The 14,578-nt window shown below is 41.8% G+C and overlaps 1 protein-coding gene across 1 annotated transcript; it reads left to right on the top strand.

Annotated features, from left to right (window-relative positions):
• Nucleotides 1-311: 311 nt before the first annotated feature.
• Nucleotides 312-11,215, top strand: LOC146304331 (uncharacterized). The gene is made up of 6 exons (XM_084714217.1): nt 312-324; nt 961-1,048; nt 1,147-1,597; nt 3,066-3,225; nt 10,111-10,124; nt 11,099-11,215. Exons 1-6 carry the CDS (start codon nt 312-314, stop codon nt 11,213-11,215), a joined length of 843 nt encoding a protein of 280 aa, XP_084570343.1.
• Nucleotides 11,216-14,578: the final 3,363 nt, after the last annotated feature.

Raw genomic sequence — 14,578 nt, 5'->3', positions numbered from 1 at the left:
AGAGCGGAAGAGCCGTTGGAACAGAGACCCGGCTGGGGGGGCATTACAGAGAAACATTGTATGATTTTTAACACAGAAATGAGGCATTCTGGTGTGCTGTGAGGAGAAAATGGAGGGAAAAGACAACATTGCTTCAGATAATATATGTGTACACATACACACACACACACACACACATACAGTGTTTCCTCTACATTCATTTAGGAGTGGCGGCTCGCTGGTGGCCACCAGCTGGGTTACTAAATGTGACCAAGGCTGTGAAAGAGGGCACACCACCAGCTGAAAACTGGATCCTGTGTAATGTGCGTGTGATGGGAAATGCAGGTAACTTAAATTTTCCTCATTTTAAAGCTCTATTTGCTTCACTTAATTTAAAGCCTCTGTCCCCAACTAATTCTTTTTCTCATGTTAATTTTTCTCTATAGATTTCCCTGAGCTAATTTGTCAAGGGCTGGTGTAGCTGCAGATTGTCATTCCAAACAAGCAGGATCACACCAAACTCAATTCATTCAATTCAGTTGATTTCAGTTCTCACATGTGATAGTTGTGGGTGTGCTCCTGTTTGGTTGGATACCTGCAACCACACTATCCCTCTGCAGATTAGACATCTGTATGTGCATGTATGTCTGTGTTGATTGGCTATTACTCGTGACTTCTAAACAATGAATTTTCAAGTAATCATATTTTATTTACCATAGTACCGTAATAACTGTCTATGGATATTCTCATTTATCCAGGTCAAGTTCTCTCTGGGCAAATTGAATCGTAGGCACCTAGTCAACTCTAATCTATCCTTTTTTCCTCTTTTTCTAATCAGAAAAATGAGTTGAATTGTGACTCAAAACTGTGATGTCATCCAAATTGTGAATTTTGTGATACACGACAACTATTTTAATTTCCTATAATCTACTTTTTAATATCTCCTTCACTCCTTTTATTTTGTGTCATTGTATTTTACAGCCACTTATGCAGAGGCCAGGGTGAAGCTACATCAAGCTGAGTATACATCAGACCTGACAGACAACGAAGATGGCTTGATAAAGAGAAGGTTGGTGTTTGTGGGAGAATACAGGTTTAAGGTCATTTCCATAATATAGAGGCAGTAGGTGTGGTTTACCTCATATATCCTCATTTTAACCTATCTAGGGTAAGGGGAAACCTCCGGAGGCAGAGCAAGCAACTAGAATCAAGTGAGCATTCTGATTCAGAGGAAGAAATTCCACCAACTCCCCCAGAAAAACTCCTTGGGCTAGCAGCAAAGAAAATGACCAGCCAGATCACCAGCCCCACTGCCCAGGGAGGCACCAGCTCCACTGCCCAGCAGGTCACCAGCCCCACTGCCCAGCGAGTCACCGGTTCCACTGCCCAGAGGGTTGCAACCCCCAGTTGTGAAGCCATGTTCTCTAAACTTCTTACAATTGTTGAAGAAATTAAGGAGACCCAGAAGGTTCATGGTAAAATGCTAAATGTACTGCTGAAGAAGCAAGATGCATCAATGATGGAGGTTCCTGATGGAGTGGTCTTCCCACTGCAAACTCAAGCAGATGTTGAGGCTCTCGAAGAGAAACTGGGGGACTGCAGTCTAATGTCTGCTGTTGTAAGTTATTTTGTTTGTTTGTCTTTTTAAAGTTTTGTTTTTCCAAATTGATTTTCATTAGCCAACAAAATAAAAACGTATCACATTACAGTAAATTACATAAAGGCTACAGCAGGGTCTGACATTAACAGTTGCCTGACTGCCTGGGGCAAGTAAAAAAAGTCTTTAGGCAAGCAGAACCTGCGTGGACATTCCTGATCAGTCAAGCGCCAAATCGGATTCTTTTTTTCTTTTTTCCCCTGTTCTTGTATTTCCTTTACTGTTTCTGTCCTTGAAGGAGTTCTACATGAGAACAGGTTGCACATTGTCGGCACACACACTTGTCTCCTTTTCATTAGTCTCCGTGGCCGCTCAGCTCCAACTGACTTATCAAATAGCCCTTGACACCTCTCCGCTCTGTCTCCGGAGGTCAGAGCAGCATCATGGGGAACTACACACACCTACACCGTACATATAGTGAGACACAGCTAAACGTAAACAACGGATCACTTTGCCTTAATGAGGTTGATTTGCTGTTCTAATTACTCCGTGATTTTTAATTTGGTTTGTTCTCTTGTAGAGCAGATGTGTTGTAGGCTATTATAAAATGTTTCCATCTCCGGCCCCTTGGCTATTTTCTCTCCATCCATAGCATCACGTCAGCTTTAGCTTTAGGACAGATAGTGTGTGACTAATGTTTACAAATGATGATTTTACTGTGCTAATTTTTTTTAAGTTCCAAAGCTGAGGCTTTGTTCTGTAGGCAAGAAACTCAAAAAAATTTTTTTGCAAGTCTGGACATTGTCTTTTTTTTCTCTAGTCTTCATCTAAAACAAAAATAAATGAGCCTAATTAAAAAGATAATTGAGGTAACTAATTAACTAAATAAATAAAAGAGAAGTTAAGTAATAAATAAATAAAGCATAAATAAATAAATAAAGCAGCTGACTGTTTTAATGGTGCAAGCCTAAGTTTGTGGTGTATTTTGGGTACTGTTACCTTAATGGCAAATCAGTAATCACCAATAATGTAAAATCAAATTGATAATCATTAATAAGAAGTTGGTAATCAAACTGAGACTTCAATAATTGTAATTGAATCTAATCGGCAGCACAGAAAACAGTTTCACTGTACACTTTTACTTTTGTTGATATTCAGTAAACAGTACATAACAGTAAATAAAGAAGTTATTTAAGTGGACATATTTCTCCCTCAAGTGATTGGATCGTGATTGGTTATCTGCTTTGAACTCACTAATCAGTGATCGGCCCCAAAAATCCTGATCTTGTAAAGGCAGGGCAAGTAAGAATTTACGTGGGGCAAGTAGATTTGTGAAGTAATTGCCTGGCAGGGCAAGCAGGAAAAAACCTTAACATCAGAACCTGTGTTACTTCAAATGTTTAGTTGCTGAATTTTTAAATCTTTGAAGCTTATTGACTCAGCAGTTCATGTAAGCCTTTTTTTTTCTCCTTTTAGCCCTCATCCCTAGGTTGCCATGGTGGCAGATATAGGGGGCACAAGTGTAGATGATGCATCGAGGCGAATGATGAAGTACATTCTGTCCAACGAGCTGGCATTGGAATATAACATGTTTGGCCGTCACAGGAAAAAGAAGTTTAAGGACTTGTGTCTTTTCAACATTGTGTATGGTAAGTAAGTAAGTTAGAGAAGTTAACATTCCATCTGTAGGGATATAATTTCTCTGTTGCCCTGATGGATCTCCGTCAGTTAGAAAAGTTAAAGTAAATTAGAGGAAAAATGTCTCCTGAGATGAAAAGGCAAGGAATCTTTTTGTACTCTCTTTCGACTGCACTATTTTAAGAACTGCTCATCTAATTTCTTTAGTAATAATACTAGAGCTTAAATCAATATATTCATAGATATCATGTGATGTCACACAGGGGTCTCAGTGCCTTCTAAGTTTTTTACAAGGCGTACAGTGGCCCCTAACGGCTCCAGGAGGTAACAATTACTAACAATTATTCAGTCATATTTACTGGAACTGTCACTATATTCTGATAGTAGGACATTAAATGGCTAATTTAGGACAAAATCCAACTCCTCTGGCTCCACCTAGAGCCTGTAATCGCACTTGCCAAAATCCACCGGACTGAGTGCTGTCCACCAATCAGGTAGAGAGAGCAGGAGGATCAGCCAATCGCAGCTCGTACACAACGTCATAACTTGACAAAACTGAAACTAAAGTCAGCGACTTGGTCGGGAATTTCAGGATGATACACCGTCAGGTCGCTCTTTTCACCTCTGTCAGCCCCCCTCCCTCCCTCCACACACGCAGACACACAAGAAGAGTGTGTTTCATGGTGAGAGAGATGTGATATTTTCTCTTTCTCTGGTTGCTATGGATATGGTATGTGTTCTGTGAGTGCGTTATGGCTGCTTTGTGTGTGTGTCTGCATGTGTGTCTTCATGTGTGTTTGTGTGTCTGCGTGTGTGTGGGGTTCTTGGCAGAGGTTCATAAAGCCACCTGATGGTGTTTTGTCTTGAAATTTCCTACCAAGTTGCGGACTTAACTTTCACTTTCGTCAACTTACCAACTGTAGCTTTAAAGGGATAGTTGGGGTCTTTTGACAGGAAGCTGTATAAAATCCCCATCAGCAGTATCATGCATCAACAGTGACTTTTCCCCTACTGCGTCCTGTGAGCTGAGTTCTGGCCTGGTTTTGGTGTTGATGAAATGCTATCTGGCTAGTTGGCTGGGGTCACAAATATAAAGCGTTCTCATAACCATGTGTGTTCAAAAGAGTAATACATTTGCATCACAAAACCATTGTTTATGAAGAAGTCAGACCTCACAATCACTTGGCGTTATTTTCTATCTCACTGTATGCAGCAGCCTGTCGACAGCTGTGCACATTTCCATCACCTGCCTGACGGTGTTTACTGCTCAGATAGTTAACATAAACATGTCTGACTATGACACAAGTGATAAAGACAGCACCTACACACACACATACAAAATAGTGCTGTCCATGGTACTTGGCCCCTGAGCCGTCTATACCAGCACTGATGCCATATCATGGCCACACCACAATGAGACTTAACGTTTTCATTCTCCATACACACTCGTTAATTCACAGCACACACTCATATACTCATCATTGCTACAGCCACGAAAGACGAGACGGTCGTGCACGGAGCATTATTCGACGATCAGTCAACTATGGGCAAAATCTGCCGAATCAGATTCGACTATGAAAATCCTTAGTTGAAGACAGCCGTAGATTAGACTTTTTTATTAACCTCCCTGCCCCCCCATTTTTTCCACAACTTTAAATACACATTAACATGAATCCACTGTAGCGAACAGATAAATGGAGGCAGAAAACGTCTTTCAGTCAGTAATGCACACATTCAGCGACACACAGGAGCTCTTTCAAGCTGGACAGTGTGTGTGCACCTGCACGTTTGTGTCGGGGCAGCCCTACTGAATTCTAAATGGTGTTTGAAGAGCATCATGTTCATAGCTCATACTGTCAACCAACTTTGTTTTACAGAGGCTGTCAAGAAGAACACGTTGGGGGGGATATGAGGTCACCGGGCTGAGAGGGTGAACTGGCACCGAGCTCCCGCTCACATCGAACCTAATTTGCATTATATATGATCAGGGGCAGTTAATTTTCACTTCTGTCTGGCTCTATTATACTATCAGACAATGTCGAGCAGGGAAAGTAACACGGCTCCGTTTGAAAAAGCAGGTAAAGCTCAAAGAAATCTGAGGAGTAGACCAGGTGACAGCGAGGTACAAGATGGCGACTCCGGTGACGGCTACTCATCACAGCTTGTTCGGGAAGTTACTGAGAGCGTCGGCAGGATTTTGGAAGAGAAGTTGGCCAAATTCACAACTGCTTTAGAAACAATGACAGCCCGGGTGGATGGCAACACTAAAAGACTGGACGAAGCCGAGCGCCGAGTATCCACAATGGAGGACGCGCTTACCGCCACAGAACACAAGCTACGGGAGGCTGAGCTGAAGTTGCAAAAGCTCACTGAAAAAGCAGACGACATCGAGAACAGAACGAGGCGGGATAATATTAGAATTGTGGGACTGAAGGAAGGCGCCGAAGGTAACCAACCCGTCGCATTTTTTTAATCCTGGCTTCCAAAAGTTCTAAATTTGGACACTAAGCGAGGCATAATTAAAATCGACCGGGCTCACCGAAGTTTCGGACCACCGAGGGAGGATCGCCCTAGACCCGTCATCCTCAAGCTACACAACCCCCGGGATAAACAACGGGTCCTGGCTGGGCTGAGCAAACAACGGCAACTGCTGCACGATGGTCAAAAGGTGTTTATTCAACAGGATTTTTCTGCCACGGTTAAGGAGCAACGCCGCAGTTTCAACAAGGTGTGTGAGCGACTGATTGAACTGAATATCCGCTTCTCTATGCGCTTCCCGGCTATCCTCAGCCTCACTCACAATGGAGAGAGGTGTACCTTTCGGTCCCCGGGAGAGGCACAACGCTTTCTGGATAGACTGCCATGATCAAAGTAAGAACTGAAACTCTCTTCATACATGCGTAGCGCAATGCTGCCGCCCGGAGATTTAAGAGTTCGTGACTTTCCTAATACTGAGTAAACACATCACATATTGGCTCTGAGTGCAGCTCCTGATGATACACAAAACTTCAATGACATACTGCATTGTCTATATAGTTTCACTACTTTTTCTGTTTTTGTTGTTGATAATTCAGGGTTCCCATGGCTGCAGGCAATATATCATGAGAAGCTGGCCCACTACTTTATGTGAGCAGCTATGGACATGCAAAAAATGACATGTTTTTCTTTTTCTTTTTTTTTGATCCTGTGGTCAACTTCATTTTGAAATATCTTGAGGTATGACTTTTTGAATGTATAAAGAGATGCTTTGGGTTGATGGGGTGGGAGGGAGGGGGTTGAGGAGATTTATTGGTGCGGTTGTCTAGCAAACTCTGTCGGGGTGGCTGGATCACTGATACCGGTGATCTTCTTTGGTGCATCAATCCCTTTCAGCGTCATGTACCCTTTCTTGAGTGTTTTACAAACCTGTTGTTCCTGGTTTTGTTCCATGCGAGTTGTTAGACCCGTTAGGGCTATTTTCGTTGTTCTATGCCCATTGTTTGTGGGCAAAGTTTTGTCTAACAGTACCTTTATGTGTACTCTTCCACCACCGCCACCATTGAAGCCTTGGATATTTTTTTGTAATACATTCACGCTAAGATCCACATATTTAATACTAGACATAGCTTCTGATCTCACCTTACATTGAACTTGTATTATGGGTAGCCTAAATTTTTACACCATATAACAATGTGTGATACTAAAATTATTTCTTTGAATGTCAAGGGGGTTAGTCATGTTGTGAAAAGACAGAAGATCATTTCATTTTTAAAACAAAAAAATGTACAAATTGCTCTTCTACAGGAAACACATTTGACAGATTTGGAACACATTAAATTAAGGAGAAGCTGGGTAGGCCAAGTTTTTTATTCATCTTTTAATTCTCATAGCAGGGGAGTCGCTATACTTATACATAAAAAAATGCCTTTTACCTTAGATGAGGTGTTTAAAGATGATGAAGGCCGTTATGTCATTATTTCGGGTTTTCTGTATGGGGAACGTATTATTATCGGTTCTGTCTATGCCCCTAATCAGTATGAGCCCCCGTTTTTCTCTAAATTAATTGCTGCAATCTCTCCAATTATGACTTCTCTCACAATTATTGGAGCAGATTTTAATTGTGTTCAGGATGCTAGTATTGATCAATCCCCACCAAAACCTTCTATTTCAAATAAGACAGCAAGATTGAAGGAATTGTGTGTAGATTTGAATCTTTTTGACATTTGGAGGGTCACAAATCCAGGAGTTAAAGATTATACTTTTTATTCACATCCCCATCAATCTCTATCAAGAATTGACTATTTTCTGACTTCCAGAGAGGTATTAGATAGAGTTAAAAATTGCTCTATTGGCATATGTACACTGTCTGACCATAATCCAGTATCTATAGTTATTTCCCCTCCTTATCTTGATCCTTCCACTCGCCACTGGCGGCTCAGTCCCTCACTCCTGAGTAGTCCCCCATTCATGAGTTTTCTTGAAAAACAATGGGAATTTTTTATGTCAACAAATAACACTCCTGGTACAGATCCTTCTTTACTATGGGAAACCGCTAAGGCGTTTCTGAGGGGGTCCATTCTAAAAAGAAATGCAATAAAAAAGCAACTTGAATTAGAACGCTTAATCCAAGATTTAGAAAAACAATTGAAAGTATCTATCTCTAAGGATGTTTTAAAGAAACTGGAAGTTGCAAGATCCGCACTAAATCAGCTTTTAACTAGTAAGGCAGAAACTTCTATCCTGTTTGCAAAACAGAGGCTGTACGAACATGGTAATAAGCCTGGTCGCCTCCTCGCCCGCTTGGCTAAGGGCAGAAGTGATACTAATTTGATATCATCACTTAAAAACAATAATGGAGATAGATTTTATGAATCAAAAAAAAATTAATGCTATAATGAGACAATTCTATTCTCAGTTATATTCTTCTGAGTGTGATACATCAGATGACTTGAGAAGGTCCTTTCTTGAAAAGATTAAACTGCCCTCTCTTACTGAAGAACAACAGGCAGTTCTAAATAGGCCAATCACTAAAGATGAGGTCCTGGACGCCATCCGTACACTTAAATCTGGAAAGGCACCAGGACCGGATGGTTATGGGCCAGAGTTTTACAAGAAAATGAGCAGGGTTATAGTGGACCCCCTTACTGATATGTACCTAGACTCTTTCAAAAAAGGTTTCCTTCCAACTACACTAAATTTAGCAAATATTTCCCTAATTCTAAAAAAAAACAAACCACCAGATGAGTGTGGCTCATACAGACCTATAAGCCTTATAAATGTAGATAGCAAATTGCTCTCTAAGATTCTAGCTAGGAGACTGGAAGATTATCTACCCTTACTTATAAACGCTGACCAGACGGGGTTCATTAAGAATAGGCTTTCATATTCTAATGTTCGGAGGCTTCTTAATGTTATACAATATTCTTCACAAACAAAACAAAAAACGCTTGCCATTTCACTAGATGCCGAAAAGGCGTTTGACAGGGTGGAATGGGGGTTCATGTGGGATGTCCTTGATAAATTTGGATTAGGGGGGGAATTTTTAAATTGGATTAAAATAATTTATCATTCTCCTGTGGCTTGCGTCTTGACCAATGGTGTCCGCTCTTCTCCTTTTCCACTTCACAGAGGGACGCGACAGGGCTGCCCCCTTTCCCCCCTCCTTTTTGCCCTTACACTAGAGCCTCTTGCAGAATGTATTAGGAACCACAAAGATATACATGGTGTTACTTTGGGCAGGACTGTACACAAGATGGCTTTATATGCGGACGACATTATACTTTTTGTTACAAGTCCTGAGATTTCAGTTCCGGCTATTCTATCAGTTATAAATGCATTTAGTTTAATATCAGGTTACAAAGTAAATTACACTAAATCGGAAGCTATGCCTTTAGGAAACTTTGGAAGTATAAATTCGTTGTCTAATTTCCCGTTTAGATGGGCCACATCTGGCTTTGTCTATCTTGGAATTAAAGTGTCACCCAATGTTGGGGATCTGTGGAAACTTAATTTCACATCTACAATTGGAGCTATTAAAAAAGACCTGGAGAGATGGCATGACCTCCCTCTCTCTTGGATAGGCAGAATTAGTTTGATAAAAATGAGCATACTCCCCAGATTACTTTACCCCTTACAGATGCTTCCGTTATGGATACCCAAGAAAGTGCTTTTGGCCCTGGAGAGAACATTTTCAAGATTCATCTGGCACAATAAAAAACCTAGGATTAGGATGAAAACTTTACAGCTGCCAGGAGGACGAGGAGGCTTAGCCTTACCCAATCTGAGATTTTATAACTGGGCATGCCACACCCGCATAATCTGGGGGTGGCTGCAGTCACATTTAAACTCAGTGACCAGCATAGATGAATGGTTTACTACTCCCTTTTCTCTATTAAGTAAGCTAACGAGTACTGCTAGAACTACCCCCGAAATTAAGGACAACCCTATCATTCACAATACTATCAAAGTCTGGCATGATATGATTAAATTTGTAGGGAAGAACACGCCAGCATATGGTCTAATACCATTGACTAAAAATGAAGGGTTTGTCCCTGGAATTAGAAATAGTGTATTCGATATATGGCATGCAAAAGGGATCAGGCTTCTCGGAGATTTGTATCAGGAAAACATACTGATGTCTTTTCAGCAACTGCAAGAAAAATACAGCATCCCCTCAGCACATTTTTTTGGGTACCTACAGGTCCGGCATTTTATCCAGTCGAAAATGAATAATTTCCCTCCAGACACACCTCCTTTTAGTGACATAGATTTATTTATATTGAAACGAAGAGATATAAAACATTTTCTGTCGCACTCCTATTCATTGTTCTGCTCTATAGATCCCTCAGACATACGCAAGGTTATACAGAAATGGGAGGGTGATCTCGGTGGTGAATATATTGAGGATGACTGGGAAGAAGCAATCTCTTCTGTTAAGTCTACTTTTATCTGCAACCGAATGAGAGAAACTCAATTTAAAATTTTGCACAGATGCCATATCACACCTGTGATACGTAACAAAATAAATAACCAGATCTCCCCCCTTTGTAATAAATGTAAAAGAAATATTGGAACATACATTCATAATTTTTGGGAGTGCCCCGGGATTTCTAAATTTTGGAGTAGTATAGCACACGAATTGGGTAAGATTTTTTCAGTAAAGGTTGCTAAAGACCCAGGCCTCTTTATTTTGGGCTTGCCCTCTAAAACGCTGTCCCTAAGCAAAGTGAACTTCAAACTCTGTGATAAACTTTTACTTTTGGCTAGAAGATGTATCTTAAAGAGGTGGATCAGTGAGAGGCCTCCCTCAGTCAAACAGTGGCTTCATGAGACCTATAGTATCTTACCACTGGAAAGACTAACTGCACATGTAAAGGGCAATGATGAACTGTTTGAGAGATCCTGGTAAGCCTTCCTAAGGTATCTGCCTCCATCCTTACGTGACATCATTAAAAAGGGGAGATTTACACTGGATTGGAATACTCTCTCTCTCTTAGATCCTAGAATGTCTCTGTGACTTATTCGGTGTAAAGTGTCTATGCCCTATCTGTAGGACAGGTTGTATTTATCTGTTTATTTATTTATTTTTTTCCTTCTTCTACCTGAGGAGGCTGGGAATTTAGAAAACAGGTCTTAAAGGGAGATCAACCCGCCCCAGCTTTTTTCTTGTTGGGTCTGTGGATTCGGCTGGATGAGTTACTTGATAGCCCATGTTGAAATTTGGTGGTGGGTGGTGGTGTTTTGTTTTGTTTCCCAAACATGTATTTTATTTTCCTTATCATTCTTTACTACTTTATTTGTTATTACTAAGAATGCTGTTGAGAATGTAAATGGCACCATGTTGTTAAATCACATTTATGTTGAAAAGTCAATAAAAATATGTTTAAAAAAAAAAAAAAAAAGAAGAACACGTTGACGGCACAGGTGAACCAGCAGGAAGCAGAGAGGGCACTATCGAAGTGGTTCACTGGGGCAAGAGACAGAGGAGGAAGAAGGGCATCCAGACAGCCAGTGTCAAATTAAACACTAGAAGCAGTGGGGGCGAGTGAGTGCAATTTGTTTTAAGTACAGTTACCCTGTTCAGTTATTGTTTAGTTACAAGTAAAAGTTCTTAAACAAAGTAAACTTTAACTTCAAGACTATCTTGTTTTGCAATTTTATTTTCCTTATCAATAAATCTGTCATCTATCATTTTGTTGAAAATATGTAACTGAAAAACAGAACATATTCATAAATAAAAAGTTGAAATCAGAGAATGTGGCCATTTTTAAAATTAGATAGAGCCTGTCTCAAACTGGTTGGTGATTAATAATTTATATTTTGATTGGATGGATCTTAAAGCTGGGACCAAGATGGCCTTATGTATTTAACCCAGTTGGGGCGTACTTAACACCTATTATTACACAGCTCTATTGGATGCTGCGCTCTAATTTGTCAATTTATGAATCGAGAAAAGTTGAATTTTTATCGACATTATGTTTCAAATTAATTATTTTACTCACAAGCCGTGTAATAAGCGGGATAATGTGTAGTTTGTCGGTTGTTATGGAGAAATAAACCCCTTCAGGATGTATGGAACCCACCCTCCAACCCTGTCAGGGTTTATTTCTCCATAACCTCCGAACTATACATTATCCCTTGTGTATAATCCTGCTTTAAACCCACATCAGGCAAGAATGCAACCAATATAAAACCTGTAGACTATCCCACTTGCAACCCATGTTTCAGCTCATGTTGTCTCCATGTAGGACCCACATAGAACTAAAAGCTGGGACAAAAATGGGTCTTGCATATTGCCCAGTTGGAGCCCACTTAACAGCTAGTGTAATCCTGCATTAAACCCACATGGCCAGTTAGCATGGGGCCAACATGGAACCTGTAGACAATCCCACCTGCAACCCATATTTCAGCCCATACTCTCCGATGTAGGTCCCACATAGGACTTAAAGCTGGGACCAAGATGGGTCTTGTCTGTTTTGCCCAGCTGGGGCCCAACGAAAACCTTGTGGAATCCTGCCTTAAACTCACATGGGCAATTGATTTGGGGCCAACATGGAACCCACGGACAATCCCACTTGCAACTCATATTTCAGCCCATACTGTCCCCATGTAGGTCCCACATAGAACTTAAAGCTGGGACCAAGATGGGTCTTGTCTGTTTTGCCCAGCTGGGGCCCAACGAAAACCTTGTGGAATCCTGCCTTAAACTCACATGGGCAATTGATTTGGGGCCAACATGGAACCCACGGACAATCCCACTTGCAACTCATATTTCAGCCCATACTGTCCCCATGTAGGTCCCACATAGAACTTAAAGCTGGGACCAAGATGGGTCTTGGCTGTTTTGCCCAGCTGGGGCCCACCTAAAACCTGGTGCAATCCTGCCTTAAACCCACATGGGCAATTGGCTTGGGGCCAACATGGAACCTGCGGACAATCCCATATGGGTGTGATCTGACAATCCTATATGGGGCCCATTATTTTGCCCACTTTGTACCCACATGGGCCCTACGTAAAAATGTTGGCTGGGATGGTGCTAGGATTATAACCTAACACTGATGGCATCACAGAGCCCATGCTAGATCAAAGCACAGCGTCTGTGATGTCATCACATTCCCTTTGATGACATCACAGCCACCTAACATTCTGATGTGTTCACTTGTGTGTGTGTGTGTGTGTGTGTGTGTGTGTGTGTGTGGGTGGGTGGGTGGGTGGGTGTGTGTGTGGGTGTGTGTGTACAGACAAAGTTATGGGGGTGCAGAGCCTGCTTTCAAGTCTGTACCACATTCACTTCAAAAGTTATTCCACAAAAACCAGTCGAGGTATGCACCAGAGTCCTCAAGGTTCTAGTTGACCCACTTCGCAACCTTGTAGAGACTCGATGGTGGTATCTTTGGATCCGGAATGTCAGAAAAAGGGGGTGCAGAGCTTAGTTTCACGTCTCTACCACCTTTCCTTCAAATGTTATCCTCCGAAAACCCATCGAGGTATGCACCAGAGTCCTCAAGGTTCTGGTTGACCCACTTCCCGACCTCGTAGAGACTCGAGGGTGGCACCGTTGGATCCGGAATCTCCAAAAATGGGGGTGCTGAGCTTGGTTTCAAGTCTCTACCATCATCCTTTCAAAAGTTATCCCCCGAAAGCCAGTGGAGATATGATAATGACATGGTGCTAGGACTATAACCTAACACTGATGTCGTCACAGAGCCCATGCTAGATCAAAGCACAGGGTCTGTGACGTCATCACATTCCCTTTGATGACATCACAGCCACCTAACATTCTGATGTGTTCACTTGTGTGTGTGTGTGTGTGTGTGTGTGTGTGTGTGTGTGTGTGTGTTTACTTAGGCCAAAATTTGGGACATTTTTCAGAATACACACCAGTTGATTGGGGACAGCTTTTCAATTGGGGACAAAATTCACCGTCCCCATTTAGTCTTCATTATAATCATATTCTACAAGCTCCCTCATGCATTTCTGTCTAAAAATGGCTGCTGTCCCCCAAAGTGACTTTATACAGATATTGTGTGTGAGTGTGTGAGCCCCCCCCCCCCCCCCCCCACTCAATCTGTGTATAATCCTGAACACTGCCCGTAGTGGATGTGTATAGAACTACATCAAGCACATGTCCCCGTTTTCACTATAAACTTTCTGATAAAAGTGTGTTTCTTCTCCTTGTGGAATATCACTCACCTGTTAGAATAGAACTGAATAGAATAGAAAGCTTTATTGTTTAGCAGTCTAGGCTAGCAAGCCAAGAGCTAACAGGATGGAAGACTAGCCGGTGGCTAGCAGACCCAAAAGTAACAGGCTGAGAAACTAGCTGGTGGCTAGCAGACCCACTGGGAGACAGACAGTCTGGGAGACAGACCGGCTGATAGCTAGCTGACCCAAAGCCAGCAGGCTGGGAAATTGGCTGGCGGCTAGCAGATCCAAAGCTAGCAGGATGAGAGACTGGCTGGCAGCTAGCAGACCCAGAGCTAGCAGGCTGGGAGACTGGCTGGCAGCTAGCAGGCTGGGAGACTGGCTGGTGGCTAGCTAGTTTTCATTATAATCATATTCTACAAGCACCAACATGCATTTCTGTCTAAAAATGGCCACTGTCCCCAAACGTGACTTTATTCAGATATTGTGTGTGTGTGAGCTGTATAAATTTCCCCTTGGGGCTTAATAAAGTAAAGTAATTCTTATCTTTAAACTTAAAGTAAGAGATGGCCAAGGCTGGGTTCACTCAGCACCAGACCAAATAATTAATAAACTGAAGGAGGTTTACGGAGACAGCATAAAAGCAAAAATGTTGCCACTGTTGTGTTTACTTGTACCTGAGTAATGCAGACTAACATACGCCCACTTAGGTTTTGCTTAAACTGGTGTGAACGCAGGCTG

This window comes from Lutjanus erythropterus, unplaced genomic scaffold (genome assembly GCF_056507025.1).
Source record: "Lutjanus erythropterus isolate fLutEry1 unplaced genomic scaffold, fLutEry1.hap2 Scaffold_155, whole genome shotgun sequence".
In the NCBI taxonomy this organism is placed as follows: Eukaryota; Metazoa; Chordata; class Actinopteri; order Lutjaniformes; family Lutjanidae; genus Lutjanus; species Lutjanus erythropterus.
This window is presented reverse-complemented; position numbering and strand designations above follow the sequence as displayed.